The sequence below is a fragment of the Sminthopsis crassicaudata genome, chromosome 1 (assembly GCF_048593235.1).
Source record: "Sminthopsis crassicaudata isolate SCR6 chromosome 1, ASM4859323v1, whole genome shotgun sequence".
Classification (NCBI taxonomy): Eukaryota; Metazoa; Chordata; class Mammalia; order Dasyuromorphia; family Dasyuridae; genus Sminthopsis; species Sminthopsis crassicaudata.
The window spans coordinates 619,190,773-619,215,201 of record NC_133617.1 but is presented as its reverse complement, the minus strand read 5'-3'; the positions used below and the strand labels follow the sequence as shown (position 1 = coordinate 619,215,201).

The 24,429-nt window shown below is 36.0% G+C and overlaps 1 protein-coding gene across 2 annotated transcripts in view; it reads right to left on the bottom strand.

The window, feature by feature from the left end:
- TTC33 (tetratricopeptide repeat domain 33) overlaps positions 1 to 23,849 on the bottom strand; it is a 31,095-nt gene extending 7,246 nt beyond the window's left edge. The window contains exons 1-4 of one of the 2 annotated variants that reach the window (XM_074282603.1): positions 23,757 to 23,849; positions 20,956 to 21,177; positions 11,897 to 11,978; positions 8,060 to 8,191 (exon numbers count right to left, since the gene is read on the bottom strand). In XM_074282603.1, the coding sequence (XP_074138704.1) occupies positions 8,060 to 8,191; positions 11,897 to 11,978; positions 20,956 to 21,176 (435 nt within the window). In that variant the 5' untranslated portion in view covers position 21,177; positions 23,757 to 23,849. Of the gene's footprint in view, positions 1 to 8,059; positions 8,192 to 11,896; positions 11,979 to 20,955; positions 21,178 to 23,730 lie in introns of both variants that reach the window. The other variant, XM_074282602.1, reaches the window with a different exon arrangement.
- Between the last annotated feature and the right edge of the window lie 580 nt (positions 23,850 to 24,429).

Here is a 24,429-nt window from a genome sequence, read left to right as displayed (position 1 = left end):
CTGCTGACAATGTCTGGTTTGGCTTCCCATCTCCTTTTGTTGCTCTCACTCTTCCTGAGAAGTCAAGGAGGGTATGACCAACTCTGTTCTATTTGAAGTAAGGGATACTTATAGTAGGGTACTTATAGTTAGCACATACTCAGTATGCTTGATGAGATAGATGGTTCTCTAGTTCACATATATTTCGTGTGCTATAATGATGTAATCCATACTGAGGTATTTAAGGGCTGAGAGAACTTGAAATGAGAAACTCCATCTTTGACCACCATCCTAATGGTTCCCTGCTTCCTTCACTCCTCCACTAAGATCAAGGCTGATCCCAAGATCCTGAGAGAGCTAGTCCTGAGAAAGTAGTCTGGACACTACATTTTGGTGCCTGAACAGGGACCTCCAGAAGGACACTACATTTTGGCACCCAACGTGGGGCACTAGATGTGGGGCCCTACACTCAGCAGCTCAACTGACCCAATCAGCGAGTTCAGTTGAGAAATCCCCGTGACTTGGAAATAGGTTAAGTACAAAAACAGACAATCGAGAAGATTCAGTAAGAGCTAAACTAGTCATTTCCACTTTTCAGCCACAATGGAGCAAATACTAAGAAAAGAGCCTTCTCCACCCCAGGGGAGTATGTAGCATGCATAGTTAGATTAATAGAGAAGCAAGGTTTGTTGGAAACTCAGAAGCAGATCACTGGGCTCTTAAATGTATTAGAGTGCACCTCTCCTTGGCTCTCTAAGGAAGAAAAATTAGAACTAGATATTTGGAAAATAGTGGGAAAGAACCTAATTGAACATTATGAGGGTATGGGACCTGATTCAATTCCTGAGGAAACATTTCTTATGTACAATATAATACAACTGGCTTTAAAGAATCACACAAGTTCTAAAACAAAGAAAAATTTTAATGTGGAGAGCCAGACAAGGAAGGGTGAGGAGAAAGAGCAGGAAGGGATTGGTAGTGACAACACAGCTGGAAGGCATGGAAAGTTGGGCAGCAAAAGAGTTAAGTACCTTAGGACAGTGCTAATGAGCTTAAAGCATGTGATGCTTTCTCACTTTCACAGCTCTGTTTCATTTCCCCCTACATCCAAGTAGGCACCTTTAGGGCATTCCCCATCTCCTGACTCTCCTTCCTCACCCTCCTGGGCAGTGGGAGTAAGAGAAGTAGGAGAGGCAGTGACACCATCAGCACCACGCATGAAGCAGTTTTGCCCACCCCCCATGTCACCATTACAAGAGGTATTAATTAAAGCTAAGGAGGAAGGACAGGATACATCTGGTTTAAGAATAGAAGCATAGCCTATAATTGAAGAGCTTGACTCTTCAGGTCAAGCCAGGAGAAGATACACTCCTTTTAATCTGGAAATTATCAAAGATCTGAAAAAGGCTTGCCTTCTTTATGGGTCCACATCATCTTAGGTTAAGATGCTATTAGAGAATTTGGCTTTTGAAATTTTAACCCCTAATAACTGAAAATCTATAGCAAAGAGAGGTTTAGAACCTGGACAAAACTTGTGGCTTTCTGAGTATAGTGAACTCTGTAGAATACAAGCCCAATGAAATAAGCAAACTGGCCTTAATATACCACTCACCTTTGATCAATTAGCAGGTGTAAGTTCTTATGCAGATACTTTAGTGCAGATTAATTACCCTTTGACAGCATATGAGCAAATTGCTTCTGCTACTATCAAAGCATGGTGCACCCTCCCAGGAAGGCAAGATAGAGGGGAAGCCTTCACAAAAATAGCACAAAGTCCAAATGAACCCTTTGCTGATTTCATAGGGCATCGGCAGACAACTGTCACACAAACTATTGGTGAAAATCCAGCAAAAGAAATTATGATAAAACAAATGGCTAAGGAAAATGCTAATATGGTTTGTAGAATTTATACTAGGACTAAAAAAGGATGCTCTTTTAGATGAGATCATAGGACGCTGTGCCATAGTGGATACAAATACCTTTTATGCCCAGAATATGATGCAGATTTTTCAAGATCTGAACATGGGAAGACAGGGTCCCTTTTGGGAAGAGACTTCTAAAGAGACGACTCAGTACTTTCAATGTGTTAAGACAGTGTTAGGTTCTTACTAAGTGCTAATGAGATAATGAGATATTAGGTTCTTACTAAGTGCTAAGTCAGTATTTGACAATTCTCTAGTTCCGGCCTTTACTGGGAGTTTTTACTTGTGAATTCCTGGGGAAGAGCTTGCATGCTTAGGAGGAGCAAGTTCATTGGTTGAAGTAATTTTTCCCAGAAACCCTTGCATTATCCCATGCCCATTCTCTGGGAGGATAAAAGAGGGAAGTCACTACTCTGGACCAGAGTTAATAGCAACTGTCTGGAGACAGGTTCTCTACAGGAAGAAGAATCTGTCTGAGAAATTTGAGTTGACACAGCAGATCTCCTCCCAGAGAGCAATCAGCAGCTTCTGGAGACAACAGCACGTTACAAGACAGGGCATCTGAAAGCTCAATAATGGCAAAAAGATAAAGTAAAAAAACAGGGTGGGAGAACAAGATCCAAAACCCTATGTTCAAAATGCAACAAGGACTTCCATGGGGCATCAGAATGCAGAGCAACTCAGGGAAAACAGGAAGCAGGGCTCAACTCCAGGGCCCCAGGCAAAAAAAAAAAAAAAAAATACTCAGGGCATGATGACAGCCAATGTTATACCCAGAGAGTCTTTACAAGTTCAGTACTCCAACATGATCAATCAACTGAAAACCTGATAGGGGAAAAGGATTGCAATTAGGGAGAATAGAGCTGTATGCTGTTAAGACAACTGATATCCCCTGGAGAGATGAATCTGTACCTGTCCAGTCTATAGATCCCTTGCCTCCAGGTACAGTAGGCTTGACCATCATTTCACCTCCTGAGAGTGCTTACAAAACAGAATCCATCCATACAATGATGTGGGAAACTAGGGAATATGTAGCTAATATCCCAGTCACTAATATAGATAGACAATGTGTGACTTATTAACCAGGAGAAGTAGTAGCATCAGGTTTACTGATACACAATCCTGATATGCAATTTGGTGACATTTGCCCAGATTTTGACTCCCAGCAACAGAATCCAGGAATATTCTTAACTGCAGCTGTTACAGCTAATTATGCTCACTATCTATGTAAATGGCATACCACTTAAAGGATTGATAGACACAGGTGCAGATCATACAGTCACTAGAGGTGCCAGTTGGAGTAGTCATTGGCCAAAGATTACGGCAGACACCTACATGTCTGGCGTTGGAGAATCAATAGCAGCTGAAGTTAGTGCTACCCCTTTGAAATGGAAATCTGAAGATAAAACAGGAATTTTTACTCCTTTTGTAATTAAAAAAATCCCCATCAACCTGTGGAAAAGAGACATCTTACAACAGTTAAAATTACAAATAAGTACTTCGTCTTTTCAGACAGGGCTGCTATTGAAGGCTTGCCAGCACTCTCACCTGTTCCCATTCAATGGAAAACTAATACACCAGTGTGGGTAGAATAGTGGCCCTTAAATAGTGAAAAAATTCAGGCTTTATTAGATATAGCATAAGAACAACTAGACTAAGTACACTTACAACCTTCTCTAAGTCCTTGGAATTCCCCTGTATTTGCTATAAAAAAGAAATCTGGAAAATGGAGGATGTTAACTGATTTGAGAAAAGTAAATGAACAGATAGAAACTATGGGAACTCTTCACCCTAGACTTCTATCTCCTGCTCAATTGTCTAGGGAATGGCCTCTATTGGTTATACACATTAAGAATTGTTTCTATTCTATCCCTCTGGATAAGGAAGATATGAAAATATTTGCCTTTTCAGTGCCCAGCATTAACTTAGCTGAACCTTGTAAAAGATATGAATGGACAGTTTTACCACAAAATATGAAAAATAGCTCTACCATGTGTCAAATGTTGTGGCTGCTGCTCTTACTCCTATAAGAAAAGCATTTCCAAAAGTTATGTTTTTACAATACATGGATGATATTTTAGGGTATGCACCTGAGGAGCAAATATTAGAAGCATGTCTACAAAAGACCATAGTAACATTAAAGAACTACCAATTGCACATAGTTCCAGAAAAAATTCAAAGGCATGCTTCTTTTCAATATTTAGGATATGAAGCATACCCTAAGGTGCTTACAGTACAAAAACTTTCTTTGAGAGCAGAGAAGTTGAACACCTTACGTGACTTTCAGAAATTGATAGGAGATATTCAATGGATGTATCCAGTGTTAAGCTTAACTACCTATCAATTACAACCATTATATGACATTTTAAGAGGAGATACTGCTTTAGACTGATCCTGTAAGCTTACAAAAGAAGGTCAAGAGATTTTGAGAGAATCTGAACTGGCTTTATCCAATATGGTTGAAAGAGTCACTCAGAAACCCTTGGAAATATCAGTTTTTGCTACACAAGAGGCACCCACAGCAATCCTTAATCAAGGAGACTGTGTGATAGAGTGACCCTCCCAGCACAACCAAACCAAAGCCTTACTCCTTATCCAGTGCTCGTGGCTAGAATCATATTACAGGCCATTAAGCAAGTAACACAATTACCTGGGATAAGACCTGACAAGATATATACCTTTTAAATCAATGCACAAATTTTATTGGCCCCAGCTTCAAATTTTACACACGGGTCTCCATTAAAGATAACCTGCTTATTACATAATTGGCAATGGATTTTTGAAGAAAAGGTTTCTAAGGTTCCTCTTAAAGGAACCTTTACAGATGCATCCAAACATAACATTTGTGCTATATACAATCATGACTTAACTATAAAAAGAGTAGTCAGAACTCCTTTTCAGGCCACTAAGCAGACTGAATTGTATGCAATAATTCTAGCTCTTACTTATTATCCAGGAGATATAAATATACTATCTGATTCGGCCTATTCAGTAGGTGTGGTACAAAGAATTGCCACAGCGCAAATAAAATTTGTAGCTTTTAATATCTATCAGCTCTTTAAGAAACTTCAAGAGCAAGTGAGAAAGCATTCAGGTAAGATTTATTTCTTGTATGTCCACTCTCATAGTGGACTTCCAGGTCCTATTTTTGATGGAAATTCAAAGGCAGATAGCATTCTAACCATGTTAGCCAATACTCCTTTATTTCAGGAAGCCCAAGAATCTCATTTTAAATATCATCAGGTTGCTTGAAATTTACGTTTACATTTTGGAATAACAAGAGAGGAAGCTAGGAGCATAGTAAAAGCCTGTACAGCTTGCTTTCCCTTTCTACACCCCTAACACTCCCTCCACAGAAGAACCCTCATGGTTTAGAGACCCAATGAAATTTGGCAAATGGATGTGACCCATTATAAATCTTTTGGTCTTCTGTCTTTTATCCACATTGTGGTAGACACCTTTTCAGGATTTATTTTTGCAAAACCAGCAGCAAAAGAGACAATCCGAGTGGTCAGTGAATTCCTTATACAAGCATTTGCAATCATGGGTGTGCCACAAGCAATGAAAACAGATAATGGGCCTACTTATACTTCTAAACATTTTGTATACTTTTGTGCACAGTATCAGATTTTACCCACTACTGGCATGCCTTTTAATCCTCAAGGATAGGCAATAGTAGAGAAGAGAAACAGAGACATCAAGATGCTCTTCCAAAAACAAAAGAAAGGGGGAGCCACAGGTAACCCTAGAGAACTTTTAAACTTAGTCCATTATATTATTCATTTTTTTTATTTTTGATGGAGATGCACTGGCTCCAGCAGACAGGTTTCATAACCTGCCAGAAGGGCAGTGTCCAGTGCAAGCAGCTCCACTATCTTTAGATAATTCCTAAGTGATGTGGAGAGGTCCTGAAAATGGTGAACGGAAAAGACTAGATAGGTTAACTGCTTGGGGGAAGAGGGTCATTAAGGTGCAATTAACTTCATTTTATGTGATGTTATTTGGGGCTTGTCATGTCCAGAGTCTAACAATTATTTTTCTCAAATAATATTTATTGCAGGCATGAGACCTCTGTATATTCTTCAAGTTTGGGGCCTTTTTCATTCCTTATTCTTGAACTATTATTTCCCAATTTATTTTTCACTGTGACTTTTTGATTCAAATTAATAAGTGTTAGGATTCTCACAGATGTTATGGGCCAGAACTTGAGACAAGGTAATCTTCTTGGTTCACACCTTTAAAGGAGTTCATATCTTTAAAGTAGTTTACACCTTACACCCACAAGTCCATTCTCTGGAAGGATATAAGGAGCTAACATTGAGTGGGGAAGTCAGTCAAGGGGAGAACTTTGGGGAAACTCGAGTAGATTCAGAGCTAGGATTCAGTGGATTTGCAAGTCCAGCAAATACACAAGTCTAAAGGAAAAGCCTGCTCATGGACTTCCAGAAGATTCACAACTAGGATTGACTTCTGGGAAACCCACAATCCCACACTCTTGGAGGCAGAGTCTGATTCATTCCCACGTCTACCTTCATGCTGGCTGGAGGCTTTGGATTCAGAGGGAACTAGAGACTGAAGCTGGCTGGAGATATTCTGACAGGAAAAGATTCTGGAGACATTCTGACAGGAAAAGATTCAAGACTGTGAAGGACACAATATAGGATCTGGACTTTAACTCCTGGCTGCATTTTGGGATTAAACTGAAACTACGGCTGCCTCCCCAGAAGCTCCCCCAGAAACCTCCCCCAAGATATCTCCTCCCAGAGAATGATTACAATCTAGAGACAAGCAAATATTATCTTTTGGCACCCAACATGGGGCAAAGACTTGCTTATCCTGACTCTGGCTGATTCTGAGCCCTTCAGGGAACTAGCTTTAAAAATAAGTATCAAAGTAAATGTTGATTTGATTTGGAGAATATTATCAAATTCTCCAGAAGTTCCTATAATTTTTCATCCTTTTGCAAAAAATATAGTTTCATAAATTATTTTCACAGTGGTTTTTCTGTTGTTCTTAACACTCAGTTTAAGCACTACAATACATAACAGCCAAGTGTCCCATGAGGTAATGTTTCCTATTGTCTTTGGATAAATGGTAATCTTAATTACTCCAAATATGATGAAAAAAGCATAGGCTTTTATGAATGGGGGCCAAGTAAACAAAATACACAATAACTACCACAATATAAATAGAAAAAATCACAACATAATCAAAAATGATTAGGGCAAAACTACAAAAAAAAAGCAGTCTTTGTAAAACAGAAGACATATCTCCACTTTACTGAAGAGCTTTTTATATATTAATCAGTCTTGATGTTTTCTTCTTCCTCTTAGTTTTCTTCAACAAATTATTATTATATGTTATGGCTCTTGGGAAGGAGAGAAGAAAGGAATACTAAGAGAAATTTGGCAAGGTAATGACAATATTAATTGTTATTTTGATATCAACATCAAAACACAGAAAAGATGGCACTAGAGGCAGCTAGGTGGCGCAGTGAATAGAACACTAGCCCTGAAGTCAGGAGGACCCAAGTTAAAATTTGGTCTCAGATACTTAACACTTCCTAGCTGTGTGACCCTGGGCAAGTCACTTAACTCCAACTGCCTCAGCCAAAAAAAAAAAAAAAGAACAACAAAGAAAAGACAGCACTAAAATTGTATTTAACAACAACAACTACTTTTCCTCTAATTCCTTTATTTCTCTCTCCAGGAAGGTACTTGAGCTATACTTTTTTATAGTTCCAGTAGAATACCAATTCCTTTGGTCAGTGGACAAAAATATGAAATTTAGAGTTCCAACAGCACAAATTGCTTCTGTATCACTCTATGATTGTTACCATAGAAGTTACTTTAGGATAACCTTGTTGTAATTTGCTGTTTTTCACTGATTATCCAGGCCAAAGATTCTGGGTAGCTGACTTATTAGTGATCAGTCTCTCCAAATTTAATGCATTGGTCCTCAGAGAACAGGCAGTTTCCAAAAATGGACCTGGAGCTATTTTAACATGAAAGAATCTATCAGAGCTTAGAGAAGAAATATGATCCTATGAACAATTCATATGAGTTACATAAATTAATGGGCTTTTATATTCAGACCTATCCAATCAAATTTAACTTCAATAAATACAAGTCTTCAGAATTTGGATAATGTTTTCTTACCAAAACAATCTCCCCTAATCCAAGCTGGGCACGTCCTAGAGTTTGCCAAGCTTCCCATGAATGTGGATTTCTCTGAACAGCCATTTCTGCTGCATGAACTGCAGGGAACATTTCATGAAGGGACATCAGAACCTACAACAAAAGAAAAGAGAAAAGAAGAAAAAGGAACAAACCAATCAGTTAGTGTCAAAAATTAACAATTATTTTGTCCCCTAAAAAAAAAAAAAAAAGTCAATAGCAAAAACCAAAGCCTAAGATAAAGCACCTTTTTCACTTTTCTCTGTGTGAATAAAATTTCCTGTCACATTTAAATGCTGTCATTTTAACTTTTGTTCCCCTCCTCTCTCATTTTATGTTTCGAATTATAAGACACCGACATCTCCACTCCTAGTAACTAGAAATCTTTTACTTAAATAAAAATTTAACATATATCACCTTTCTTCTTCTAATTAAAAATCCTTATAGCCATAAAAGATAAAAAGGAATGTGATTTCCATGACCACATTTCCAAGATAGTGTTGCTAGTGCTAAGAATTACCTAAGCTAAAACATTTCCTTTGAGTCACAGGTGTGGATCAACAACTTTCCTATTCTAACCATATATAGTCTCTTCTCTTTTGGGGAGAAGAGGAGGGGGAAATAAAAATAAATATTAAACTTCCCTAAAGTGCTTTTTTTTAAGGAATTAATGAATCCCTGTTTCAATTCCACTAAGCCAGCCAAATTAAGAATACAATGTCCTACACAAAATCAAGAAATCTAGCAGAGTACATTTTTAGGGTCTATAAGCCCAAGTTCTCCTTAGGTATTAGGAAACCCAAATAATTCAGAGCCACTGGCAGATTCTAGAGTTTATTTTACACAGGTGGCCATAAATCCCAGTTTAGTGTACATAGAATACTTAAAGCAAAATCTGAAATATAAAATAAGGTCCCCTATAGTGCATAGACAATTTTTATTTATATTTTCTCTGATTATCCAAAAAAGTTTATAACATTTCAGACCTTCATATATACAGGCATACATGTGTGTGTTAATAGTTCACTTTAATGATGCTTTACTGCTATTCCCTAACAAAAATGTTTCTTATTTTCGCCGTTTTATTTGAGGTTTTCAAATCTTTTAGGAATTAATGAGTTCCTATTTCGATCCCATCAAGCCAGCCAGAACAAGAAGTTTTTACTTCTGTCTGATTTTCCCACATATATGAAATATTTAAAGATGAGTATCATTTTTAAATTATTCATAAATATTTTTGAATGTATTTTATTCAGAGTTAACCTGATAATCAGGAACCAATAATAATTACTATCTTGAGGGCAATGAAACTATATGCCAAATATAGCAGCCAGTTCCTAAAGAATATTCCTAGTTTAAAATTATTAAGAACATTAATAACTCTTACCAAGAGAAATCTAGCTGCCTCTTAATATAGCCATAATTAGTTTTTAAGGATAGTTGATTTAAATTAAAATTTAAATAATTTCTTAGCTTTTATTCATAAGCAGAAGCAGTGTAGCAGAGTAAACAGAGCCAGGAACCCTTGAGTTCAAGTCTAACTATTAATATACATTAGTTGCCAGGCTTTTGGCAAATCCTCTCTTTGTACCTCGAGTCACTAACTCTCAAAGTCCAGAAATTGAAAAGCAGGTATCATTATGTCTCAGCAGTGGAAGTTTCCATTACCAATGAAATCAAAGGTCCAGAAAACCAAAAATAATCCATGAAAAACTGAAATGTGCTTTAATTCTTTTCCAAATGAAATTATTTTTAAATGATAAAATATGAACAAATTGCCATTAGAATTTTAATTTGAGACACCAAAGAAATACTGTGAGGGTTCTTCATAATCATCATCATCAACATCATCTATAAAGCACTTCAAGATTTGCAAATCATTGTGATATATTATCTTTAACTAATCCTCACAACAACCCTGTGAGGTAGGTACTGTTACTATCCCACTTTATAGAAGAGGAAAGAGAAGCTTTAAAAAAGACATTCAATTACTAAATATAAGGCAAGATATGAATTCAGGTCTTCCTGATTCAATGTCCAGCATTCTCACCCACTGTACTACCTACCTGACTCATGACGAAAATACTTATCACAATGAGTTTAATAGTAGAATACTTCAATTATCAATGGATCCATAATCTCACTGATGTGGGCAGTCTTTTTAATAATGCATATCATAATGCCCATCCTGTGAAATTCTTGTTTATACTTACTAAAAAAACAATTCTGCAAGTTATTTTTGAACAAAAAAGACAGAAAATAGCATTAATTTACTTTAGCCTATCAAATAAAGACTGGAGTTAACAATCAATTCCAGCAGGTGGTATCACAAATTTTGATATTATACTTATTATAAAATAAAGAATACATGCATTCTCAGTATGATTAGTAATGTGCTAATAGGATCCTATGATTTTAAAATGCATTCAATGAGATATCAAAAAAAACTGGAAAAAAACTGAAAACTTAAATATACACAGACTACAGATGACTATTTAAAATTCTCATAAAGGAATTCAAAATAATTTTCACTTCCATCTAAGGAGTCTCAATCAATAATTCAGAGTAACTCTGAGAATCCAGCAAAAATATAAATTAATAATCCAGAATTTTTGATTAAGAAGTTTTCTATGCAAGCAACTTTTAGGAATTAGGAGACAATAGAATCTGAGCACAAAGTAAAAATGTAATAAATATTTGCCAAATTAATAAGATACTGCAGTTGTTTCTTCTTCCTTTGGTTTAGTCACCAGCAAAGTATAGGCCTTTCACCCCAAAATTTAATCTTCCCATAACTCACCTCTTATGAATTGATATCAACCTTAAGAGGAAAAAAGCACTTCACAAACCAGCAGTATAAATCAATCCAAGAGATAGTCATCCTAGCCTATACAGTAAGGCATGCTATCAAGCTATCATGCTATGCTGTAGTATGCTTTTAACTGTTTCACAATAGTGATTTCAGGTAGTTTCATAAAGGTCTTTTAAGGCTTTGTTTAATTCTTCCACCAAGTTGCTGTCGTTGTTACTGTCCATTCTATGGTCTCGAAGAAGACCAATGAATCACAAGGATAATGTCTTTAACTTTTATGTGAAATGGGTCTCAATAAGGCAGAGATTTAAAGTTGTCAGCCTCAAATATTTAATAAATATCTCAATACTATATCAATAATAAATATCTCAATAATATCTCAAATATCATGCTACTGACATGACAGGAACAGCAACATTGACTGCATAACTTCAAGTAACTTAAGTCCCTGAAGTTCTTTATTTCTTGAGGGAGAAAAAACAAAGTTTTCTCAATAATTATCCTTTTTGGAGAAGATGGGTTGAAAGGGACAAGAAAAATATCTAATGAATTTGCCTGAGAATGTTAACTCCGAGAATGTTATTCTCTGGAAAGAACATAACTGAGAACCAACTCCTACTTAGCATTATCTATGCATAACCTTAGCAATTAAACTACCTTAGGTAAAATATTTATTCTCTTTGTGCCCCAAGTTTCTCATCTATCAAAGAAGATCATATCTGAATTACCTGAGAATCAAATGAGATGAAACTAGAAAGAATCATCAAACAATTAAAGCATAATACATCATTAAATTACATAAATTGTACCTCTTTGCCAGATAATATAGGTAATTGTAAAAGAGATAAAGATGGTTTAAAAGAGATTCAGAGTAGGGCTGTTTTCCATTCACTTCAAATAATAATATTATACACAAAAAATAACTTTTTCAAGTTCAAATCCAATTTCCGGACTATCCATTTTCTTCACTTGTTACTATTTTAAAATTCTAAGAGTACAAGTATTACCTGTGATTTCATCTCATACAGGGTAGCATCATCTGGAGTTAACTGAAGTGCTTCATCCCATTTGTGAATTGCCTCCCAGTACCTGTGGTTATTAAAATAACATTATAATTTCACTAGGTCCCTCAGAGTTCACTGATACTATTAAATAAAAATAAAGAAATATGAATGGATAAGATTATTCTGGAAATGAGAAAATAAAGACCACAGGAAGAAAGATAGGTGATATAGGTGAAAACAGGCAAAGAACCTTGCAACTCTCTCTCTAGGATCTGAACAAATTTTATATTAAAATGATATGAGTTAAGAAACATAAGACTGCTGTAAAAAAGGAAAATATGGGACTGTTTCAAGGTAAGAAGTCTGAAATACTTTGGCTAGGTTTTTCCATTAATTTCAATCAATAAGCACTTACTAAAGGAAACACTATTTTCTCAGAATGCTAGGCAGGCCTAGATTGATCCAAGTCCCCAAATAATACGCCCATATGCTCCCTGGAAAGATTCCTCTCTGTCCCAACCATCTCTACAGGAGCCACAGAATCTTTTAGTTAGAATGATTTTCTCTAGGAACTATCCTAGAGGACCTAGTTCCAGTGGGTCCTTTAGGAGTTTTCTCTCACTTTTCAAGGAGTAGTTCCATTTAAAAAGTCCTTCATTATCGAGGTATTCAGGAAGCCCAAATGCATCCAGGAACAAGACATTAATTACTTTACTAACCCCAGCCTCAGAAAAAAAAAAAAAAAAAAAAAAAAAAGAAATCCTGCTAATAGTAAGACTAGCAGAGATGACAGAACTCTGAGCTATTTAAAGATCTAAAAGATGAAACTGTCTAAGCAGTATGCTCAACATGCCAACAAATTTGGAAAACTCAACAGTGGCCATTTGATTGGAAAAAAATCAGTTTACATCTTAATCTGAAAGATAGGCAATACCAAGGAATGTACAAATTATTGAACAATTGAGCTCAGTTCACATATCAAGATTATGCTTAAGAATCTATAAACTAGGCTTTAGTAAAATGTGAATTGAGAATTACCAAAAGAGCAGGCTGGTTTTCAAAACATAAGTAAAACTAGAAACCAAATTGCCAACATTCATTGGATCATGGAAAAAGCAAAAGAATTCCAGAAAAATATGTACTTCTGCTTCATTGACTACAATAAAAGTTCAGCTACCATATTGAAACTAAACTATTTAATTTGAAAAGGCTATAAAAGGCAAGACTAAAGTGGAGGTAGATCTTAGAAAGATTCTTAAGATTACTTGAAAAAATAAAGTACCAGAACCTGAGGTCATTTTTTGAACTGAACTGCCAAGCATTCTAACTCTACTGCAGAGTCCAACTTTGATGGGCTGACCACAAAGGACAAATGCCAAATACACATTTACCTAAAAGACTATTTTATGGACAACTTGCACAAAGCAAGAACTCACAAAGAGATCAAAAGAAGCAGTACAAGGACATTTTTTCTGAAAAAGTTTAAAACTGACTGTAAGACATAGAAAACACTAGCAACAGGATCACCCAGCATGGCACTCCTGTATCAAAGAAGGCACTGTACTCTTTGAGTAGAATTAAGAAGCCTGTTGATGAGGCTAAAATAGGAGAGTGTAAAACCCAACTTGAAGCTTAACATCAAATAAGATGATCCTACTAAGTGATCCCATCACTTCCCAGTAAATAGAAGGAGAAGAAAGAGAAGCAGTGTCAGATTTTATATTGTTGGGTTCAAAGATCACTAGAAATGGCAACTGTAGCCAGGAAATTAAAAGACATCCCTTGGAATAAAAACTATGGCAAAATCTGGACAGCACACTAAAAAGCAGAGATATCACCACCCTGCCAACAAATAATCTGCATAATCAGAGCTATGTTTTTTTCAGTAGCAATATATGCCTGCGAGAGCTGGACTATAAGGAAAGGTGCGTACCTCAGAATCATCACTTTCAAGTTGTGCTGCTGGGGAAGACTCTGAATGTCAATTGGACAGCAAAGAGATCAAATTAGTCAATACTTAAAAGAAAATAATTCAGACTGCTTATTAGAAGGACAAATACTGAAGGTGAAACTTAAATACTTAGATCACATAATGAGAAGACAAGACTCATTGGAAAAAATCCCGACTTTGGGAAATCCAAGAAAAAAAAAAAATCAGTGAGTCATTTTCCCAGCCAAAGTTGATTTGGGGAGATAAGATGGAGAGAAATGAGGATAGAATCTAGCCAATAATGACTGAATAGAGCATTTCAGGGCAAGGAAAACCTAGGCACCAGTGCAAGAAAAGTCCCCAATCCAGCACAGAAAAGCCAAACTTCTTCAGGGTGTAGCAATGGGTACCAGCTGGCTGCTCTGTTGCTAACTACCCAGTTCAAAGTTATAGAGACTGAAGAAGGAACTAGCCCACACAGTGACATTGCAGGCTGAAAAGTAGTCATGGTCACTGTGTATAAAAGTAAGGAGCAAATTCTGAAGCAAGTTCTCAAGCTTCTCATTTTCAAAGCAAGATGTTGCTTCTAACCCCAGGAATAGAACATTGTCTCAGTTCCAATAGAATAATCTGCCCAAGAAACCCAAAGCAAAGGGGAGTTTACATTACTGTTGCACTAAATTGGTAGTTAACTAGAAAGCTAATAGCAGCTAAGTTTAGCAGTAATCTACTAGAAAGATAACCATTAATAATTGTCTTCAGACTTGTGGCACAGATCCATAGACACTACTAGACAGAAATTTGCAGAGCTCAGATCAGGAGGGCAGTCATCAGTCTTTATTCTAGGTCAAACCCACTTTGGAAGCCCTGAAAGTTTGCACGTCCTCAGTGAGCTGTGACCAAGATTCTACAATAATATATTTAATAACTTAAGAAAGAAGCAGCAGCAAATTGCCCATAAATCCGCTCTAGAAATGTGTCGAGTCCAACCTAACAGTAAGTCCCAAGTACATATGGTTGAGGGAGAAAAAATATGCATACTCATCCATTTCTGCTAGGTTCAGAAATACATTTCACTCAAGAGAGAAAGGAGGAGGAAGAGAAGGGAGAAAAGAAATAAAAAGACAGACTAAGGAGAGTTTAAGCCTTAGGAAAAAAAAAAATTCTAACAAAGGACATGCAAAAGTATATACAGCAGCTGTTTTTGTAGTAGCAAAAAAATTGTAAACTGAAAAGGGTTCCACCAATTAGGGGATAACTCAACTAGTAAATGTGATGAAGTATTATACTAAAGAAATGATGAAAGGGATAGTTTCAGAAAAACCTAGCAAAACTTATATGAATTAATATAAAGTGAGATGAGCAGAATCAGGAGAACAGTTTACAAAATGATAACAATATTTTAAAACAACTCTGAAAAACTTAGGAACTTTCATCAATGAAATGACCAACTGTGACTGAAGAGGACTCATATGAAAACCACCTCTAAATAGAGATATGACTCAAGAGTATAAATTAAGGAATTTTTTTTGAACGTGGTTAATATAGGAATTTGTTTTGCTTCATTGTACATCTTTATAAAAGGTTTTGTTTTTGTTTTTCTCAAGTGGGGAGAGGAGGAGGAGGACAAAGAGAGGGTAGATTTTTATCGGCTGAAAAAAAAATTAAATTAAAAAAAGAATGCCAGGAAATACAGAGTAGAAGTGGGTCTGAGAATTCTGCTGCAGAGGCAGAGTAATAACTTTATCTACCTAGCCAACAGAAAAAAGAGATGAAGGGCACAGAAGAAGCCCTATGTCCCTCTCAGTAGTTCTCATTTGCCCCTCAGTAGGTTTAAGTTTGCCTGAGGTTTGACTACACAATCACATTTTCAGATCAAGTTCTCTGTCAAAAGGATGGTGCTCCTTTTTTAGGGGCAGGTTAGCTTTGAACTGAGGAAATCCAACTTTTTTAAATGAAATAAAATTTTTAAAAAACTACTATTTCATTCAGTCACATAACCAACTATTCTTATGGAAATCAATCAAGTTTATCTCTACTGATGATTCTAATATTATCAAGGATAGCTAAATAAAAAGACTCCCCTTCCACAGTCTGCAATACATATTCTTTGTTCAATTAGCTACAAATTGCAAATTATGAAAATAAAATTTAAAACTATCATCCAGTTAAATTTACGGGAAAACAATAGAGACTATGAAGGTCCAGCATTTCATTTCCTTCGATTAAATATTTTCAAATCTCAATTAGTCTTATTTATTCCAAGTTTATGGCCAATAATTTTCTTAGGAGTTCATGTTTTATCTTTTATAACATTGTCAAATAAGCTTATTAATGAAAATTTTATGACAAATGACCTTTCTGACTCATTTTTATATTCTGCCTCTTAAAGATGGATTTCTTTTATACATTACAGCAATATTTGAAAGCTGTTTTGTTTACTTTTTTAATTATACAGTGGCTATCATGGATATATATGGCACTGAAAGTATTCTTTCATGTATTTCTTTTGCTATGGTAATAATCAACCAAATAAATTTTTCTATGAAAAAAAATTGTTTTAGCAAAAATTATCTTTTAAAGCAGTGAATTAAAATTCCAAATTAAAAAGTCAATTAGAAACCAAAATTTTTCTTCCAAATTAAACCAACTATCCTCTCAAATAGAAAATAATTGTCTGGGAAAAAAAAAAGCCAAATGACATTAGTTTTGTCTTCATCTATAAAATAAGGGGATTAGACTACATGATCTCTAAGGTCTCCCACAGTTTTAATATACTATAAATAAATAATAGAAATTTCACAAAATTTGTAACTTAAATGAATTCAAAATAAATTAAAATAACAAAGACTTTTTTGAAAATGAACGACAACTAACTGTGCATACCCTTTGATCCAGCAGTGCTACTACTGAGCTTATATCCCAAAGAAATACTGAAGAAGGGAAAGGGACCTGTATGTGCCAAAATATTTGTGGCAGCCTTTTTTGTAGTGACTAGAAACTGGAAAATGAATCAATGCCCATCAATTGGAGAATGGTAGGTAAATTGTGGTATATGAATGTTATGGAATATGATTGTTCTGTAAGACATGACCAACAGGATGAATATAGAGAAGCTTGGAGAGACATGAACTGATGCTGAGTGAAATGAGCAGAACCAGAAGATTATACGCTTCAACGATACTATATGAGGATGTATTCTGATGGAAGTGGCTATCTTCCACAAAGAGAAGATCTAATTCAGTTCCAACTGATCAATGATGGACGGAATCAGCTACACCCAGAGAAGGAACACTAGGAAAGGAGTAGAAAATGCTTACACTATTGTCTTTCTACCCAGGTTTACTTATACCTTCTGAATCCAATTCTTCCTGTGCAACAAAAAATTCGGTTCTGCACACATATATTGTATCTAGAATATACTATAACATCTCTAACATGTAGAAGATTGCCTGCCATCTAGGGGAAGAGGTGGAGGGAAGGAAGGGAAAAATCAGAACAGAAGTGAGTGCAAGGGATAATGTTGTAAAAAATTACCCATGCATATGTACTGTCAAAAAAAAAAGTTATAATTATAAAATAAAAAATATTTTTAAAAATAGAAAAAAAATTTTAAAAAAGAAAATGAATGATAACTATAAATAAAATGAAATTACAACATTGATCAAAATATAGGCTATTCCAGAACATAAGTCACACTTCTAAAATGAGATCTAACTAAAAGGAAATGTGAAAGATCTCTTCCCCTACTTTGCAGCACTAATAGCAGGGATGTCACAAGCAAGAAAGAGGAAGAAAATTTGTTGTACTAGTTGTTACTTCTAGAAAGAACAAGAAGTACTTAGCCGTTTTTTTCTATTAAGAACACAACACATCACATTTAGATATATTTAATTCTATTCCTTAAGATTAAACTTAAATGCTATGATAATTGATTTTTCTGATTCCCCCACCCCACCCCCTAAGAAGATTCTATCCTGATCTTTCATGCCAATGTTTGGTTTCTCCTATACACTTCTATTTATATGATAGAATTACTTCTGAAACAGTCCCCAACTGTTAACTCCCAGATCCTTTCCAACTGCTGTGATCTTCTGAGGTTACAATTTACCTTAAAGAAAACCTACATGTAACTAAGTACTTCAATGACTATACATGGCTTCAATTAAAAAGTATAGGCAATCTAATTTTGTCCGCCTGCATTTTGGATTTCCTTCACAGGCTAATTGTACACTATTTCAAAGTCCGATTCTTTTTGTACAGCAAAACAATTGTTTGGACATGTATACATATATTGTATTTAATTTATACTCTTAACATATTTATTGGTCAATCTGCCATCTGGGGGAGAGGGGGAGAAAGGAGGGGAAAAATTAGAACAAAAGGTTTGGCAATTGTCAATGTTGTAAAATTACCCATGCATATATCTGGTAAATAAAAACTATTAAAATAAAAAAAAGTATAGGGAAGGGGCAGGTAGGTGGCACAGTGGATAGAACACCAGCTCCGAAGTCAGAAGGACCTAAGTTCAAATCTGGCTCAGACACTTAACACTTACTAGCTGTGTGAACCTGGGCAAATCATTTAACCCCAATTGCCTCAGCCAAAAAAAAAAAAATAATAATAATAATAGCTGATCAACAACAAAAGCAAATTTTTGCAAGGAAATTTTAGAATAAATAACATCATTTGGATTTGGAAACATTTTCCCATAAAAGTAATACTATAAATGGTGATTAAGTTTCTATACTAACCCACAAAAGTCTATATTTAACCCATAACAAAACGGAAATACCAAATTCTTTTTTTTTTTAATTTAGAATTTTTTTCCACAGTATATATGCATGAGTAATTTTTTTTATAATATTATCCCTTGTATTCATTTTTCCAAATTATCCCCCCCCCTCTCCACTCCCTCCCCCCGATGACAGGCAATCCCATACATTTTACATGTGTTACAATATAACCCAGATACAATATATGTGTGTAAATACCATTTTCTTGTTGCACATTAAGTATTAGATTCCAAAGGTATAAGTAACCTGGGTAGATAGACAGTAGTGCTAACAATTTACATTCACTTCCCAGTGTTCCTTCTCTGGGTGTAGTTATTTCTGTCCATCATTGATCAGCTGGAAGTGAGCTGGATCTTCTTTATGTTGAAGATATCCACTTCTATCAGAATACATCTTCATACAGCATTGAAGTGTACAGCGATCTTCTGGTTCTATTCATTTCACTCAGCATCAGTTGATGTAAGTCTTTCCAAACCTCTCTGTATTCCTCCTGCTGGTCATTTCTTATAGAGCAATAATATTCCATAACCTTCATATACCATAATTTACCCAAGCATTCTCCAATTGATGGACATCCATTCATCTTCCAGTTTCTAGCTACAATAAAAAGAGCTGCCACAAACATTTTGGCACATACAAGTCCCTTTCCATTCTTTAGTGAAATACCATATTCTTTCAATGAGAAATTATAGAATATAATATGGCTATCATACTAGCAACTAAATTTTTTTAATGATAAAATTTAGAAAAGTTTATGTTTACTTTGAATACTGAAAGTCAATGATATATGCATAATTTCCTTTAACTCCAAGATGTCTTTTCCATCAGTCCAAGGCAGATATTGATCCATGTTGGTCGCCTACCTCCATCTCCACTTTCCAACAATTAATCAACCACTCTATTCCAGATCACAAACTCTCTACTCTAAAGCAATCTTAGACTTCAGCTACATTGCAATTCTTAATACTTCATAGATATAAAGAGAATTTCACAAGAGGAAATTCCATTTATTAATGAAGGTTTAGCACTTTGTCACATATAACCTTATAGAGTTGCCTAGAGCTCTTAAAAATTGAGATTCTTGCCTAGTCACATGAGTGTGTATACATTCCTATAAAGAGAAAGATGAAGTCACCTTTTTTGCTTTTCTTAATATTTGTATATTTAAAGTTTTTTTTGTTTGTTTTATGCCCTACTTCTGAAACTAAAAATCTATCTAAAAATATTTTTCCGTTTTTTTCTATTTCTGTAAGATTAATTTATGGAAGTCAGCAAAAAAGTTTCTCATGTTATCTAATGCTTTATCCAGCTTAACAAATAACCTTAAAAAATGTAGCTTTCCTGCTTTTCCTTCAGAATCTAGTTCCTAATATGGCTTAATTAACATAACATAGAGTACTCCCCTCTTTAAGATAAAAACTTATTTTCTTAATTGAATCTCATTCTTCCAATTTACATAACTTTGTACCAAGGTAAAAATTTCTTTTTTGCTTTGATGGTACATTTGTCATATATTTGCAAGCAACTATTTCAAATTTTGTTCATCTGGTAGCAGTCAAACTATTCTATTCTACTAGGCTCTAATTAAAGTTTAGTTATTCTATTAAGTCATGTATACATTATGCCAAAACAAATGAGTGAAAAAAAATTCAGTGAAACATCTGGTCATTTTCTTAATTTGACGTCAAACAAGAAATCTGACTCATTTTTCACTGAATTAACAATATCTGGGTATTACATGGGCAGATAGTACACATTTTGTTTATATGACTACATTTTCTCACAACTATGCACAGGAAATGTGGAGGGGATATCATAGTAATGACTAACTTGCCTTTGATTTCTTCCTTTTTTTGCAGTTTAAAGAATTACCAAATCAAATCAAAATTTTCAAAGAGTGAACTCTTCAAGGAATGCTATAACAGAATCTCCCATCTAGAGATGCCTTTAACTACAAGAAGCATTAAAATGAGAGTATATACTCCGAAAGCCATTATAGAGAATGCTTAACTTCCCTAATACTGATTTAATATCATAAGAAAGTTCCCATAAGTCAACATTCCGGGAAAAGTAATTATGTGCTTCATTTAGATAAACTACCTTTCTAAATGAAGCTATAAGTGGTGGGAGAGTAAAACTGAAGAACAGTTCTGAACCTGTGAAATAATATAACCAAAATAAAAAATTTTAATCTAAATAGGGAGGTTCACCTTAGCAACCTATTATTTATCTTATAAATTTTAAATGGGAGAATATAAAAATTTTCACCTAACAATTACAGGGTCAAAAATTTAACACAAACTCCACTGTCCAACATAAAAAAATATACAACATACCTCCTATTTTCTGCCAAAATTGCACCTTCATCCTTTAACTGTTTACTCTTCTCTGCACAGTCTTCTAGGAGAATTGCTTTCTTTCGTTTAATTGCATGAAGCCAGTTAACTTCATCATTCTCTACTAAGCCCTTCTCATCAGCAGCTTCTGCTTCAAACTGCTGAGATGTGACTTTTGAGACCTTTTCACCAATTTTCCTCTTCCATCCAAAGGAAGCCATTCTAGAAAATTAGAGATGACCAGTTTTAATCATTTTCCAAAAACTTTAAAATTGCTTGAAATGGTGGTGAATGATTTGCTTAAAGTGATGTCTTCAAGACTGAAGAGCAGTGGGAGGAATGGGGAAGAAGTGTAAGGATATTAAAAATCTGGCAGTAAAGCCTCTAAGCAGACAGCAGAAAAACAGCCCTCTGGTACATTTCCCTCCTTGATGAGAATCTCCAAAAAGAGTACAGACTGCATGCTAGGCAAAGGCAACTGGTTTGAATTAAAACAGTACATCTCAGTTCCTTAATTAAGGACTCTTTAAAGAGCCACTGAGCTATCATAAAGGGTCTGAGAATTAATGTGCATATCAATCAAATACTATCATTTTTTTTTCCTTTAACTCCAACAAGCCCTGTGGTCTGTGACCCTACAATCATATGAGTTACTATTAGACTTGACACTAAAAAGACTGAAAGGATTGGGAACCCCTAAGATAAAGCATTGAGACCTACTAATAGATTGCTAGAGAAGACCTTGACCCATTACAATTTGCTATTAGGACAAAGACTGGCCCAAAGCAACAATTCATTTCATACCTTGAGTTCCATTCAACCTCAGATGGCTGATTTACAAATTGGCATTAGTGATCACAACTACCAGAAAAGTGTAACTGGATCCATTTAATTAAAACAATACTCTTAGAAAAGTAATAATGAATGCACAATTAGTAGTAATTGTAGATCAGTTGTGCCATCTTCATGTATGAAGAACAGAACACATTATTTTAATGTTATTTTTATTGTTGTCTTTTGTTTTTATTGTTGGTACCCTTTCCTCCCCTCCTACTTAAAAATCTATTCTTTAATTAAAAGATTTTTTTAAAAAATGATTAGCTTAGTAAAGCAACCATATCTGACAGTATATGCAAAATCCCCCACCCATACCCAAATTTCACTTCTCACAACTTAAAAGTTTGAATATCTTTTTTCCCAAGTGGGAAATTATAGGAAAAGTTCATCAGTTTTCTCTCTGGAGAAGGATAACATCTTATTTGTTAATTTTTTAAGGAATTTCAATACCTGAAGAAATTCAATTCCTTAAGTTGAATTTAAGGAAATTCAATACCTTCAATATACAACAGGAACCTAAGAAATTCCAGGTACACAGAAATGTATTAGCGATTTAAATGTGTGTGAATAATGAAAATATAATAATAATATTAAATATTATTTAATTAAAATTTTAAAATTAAAAATATAAATAAAAACAATAATAAATATAATAATGAAAATTAAAATTAAAAAATATAAAGCATATTTGGGAAATAAATTAGGGTGAAGAAAAAAGTAGTTAGGGGACAGACTATATAGGCTTTAATCAACAAGCTTTTATTAGTCATCTAAAACATGTCAGGCAGCAGGGTATCATGCACTGAGGAATAGTCTAGAAACCATGAAGAGATGGGTTCCTCTGATTCTTCTGAGCTATCTGACTATGTGTGAGCAGGTCATTTAACTCTCAGGGAGCTAAGCACTAAGGGAAACAATCCCTGCCTTCAAGGGACTTATGTTCTAATGGAATTCCAAAAAGTTATGTAACTCATAAATTTACAGAAATTAGAAATATCAATTTCCATTTAAGACTTTATAGTTTTCAGTTTTTTTAACTAAAAGAATTCCTAGACAACTTTTTTCCTCCACTCTGCTTTTGATTAATGACGTTGGACCTTTTTTTTTTTTTCAAAATAGTACACTTCCTCAATTTCCAAATAAATTCTCAACATCAAGGCCTTTTGCATTTACTTATTGCTACTTAGAAAAGATAACGGCCTAGCGAGGGCGTTTGTCTTTTCTCTTCCTTTGTATCGCCGATGTTTGGCTCGGAGCCTGGCATGAGGTAGGCGCTTATTAATAAACATTTATTGACTGGTCTGTCATTGCCCGGACACTACGCTGCGATAGCGCACAGCAGGCATTCTATTTTATTCCTGAAGGATATTTTTACCTTTGTTTAAACTATTGGAGGGCGCAGCTTGTCAGTGCATTACCTAACCCCGAAACATGGGCAGCAGGGAACAAACTAAAGCCCCCTATCCTTTCAGTCCCCTCGTGTACAGACAGCAGTGTCCTCTTGAAGAGGTTTCTTTATCCTTTAAAACGGAGAACAGGCTCAGCAACAGCGCCCCTCCCCCCACCCGGCGGGGGTCCAGGTCTGGATAAAACATGCCCAAGGACGCCAGGAAGGACTAATCAGGTAATCTCCCTAGCCCCGAAATCCACCAAACCTCCCTTCCGACCCCAGCACGGTCCCGGGACGGGGAGGGGGGTAGAGGAGAGGGGAGGAGACGAGAGCCTACGCTCCCTCTTCCCCTCTCTGGAAAAAAAAAATTTGGGACTAGGAGCCCAAAAGGGCAAAGGGGTCCGGCCTGCGAGGGGCCAGACCGGTCTCCCCCTCAACTTCAGAGGCCAAACCACAGGGCCGAAGTCCGCCCACACCCCACAGAGAATCCCACTGACTCCTCTAAAGGCCTCTTCACAAAAATCGGGCGCTCTCTGCCCCCCACCTACCCTGTCACTCCGAGAACCCGAGTTACCTGGCGACAGCTCCCTACCACTAGTGTTTACGTTCCACTCCACACTTTCCACCGGAAGCGGAAGTGGTTTAGCTCGCATTTCCGTCTCTCTAGAAAAGGCGGGGTGGGGGGAGGAGTCCCTAGAAGCGTCAAGAGGTCTCCTAGGAAACGGAAGTCAGGTGTCCCCGAGCCTCCCGGCTGGCCTCCAGCTGAGGGTGGGGCAAGAGGAGGGATTCACTTAAACTGGATCTTGTGGATCCAAGCAGAAAATTCCATATACGTGCTGCAAAGTGTTGGGGTTTCTACCTGCGAGGAGTAGACCACCAGGTTCCCACCTATGGCCAAGCCCCCCAAATCCTCCCTTTGTGATGATGGGATGTATCCCTGAGGCCGCCAGGTTGGCAGTCGCTAGTTCACAGATAAATAATCTCTGGTGGTTCCTGAGACAAAGGGCGAGATGCTCAGCCCACCACTCCTCAGTTCTACCTCTGGGCCATAAAATCAACGTATAAGTGACATGAATGGGATAAATTTGTTTCCTTGATCCAGGTTCTTTGCTAAATTCTTTTGGACTTTAGCCTGCTTCAATGGGTGTTACAATAAACTTTGCTCCTTGGCTTGGAGATGGGTTCAAGCCTGAAAATTCTTTTGAGACCCCTTGACACCAGTCTGCGACCCCCAGTCTTTTGGGGGT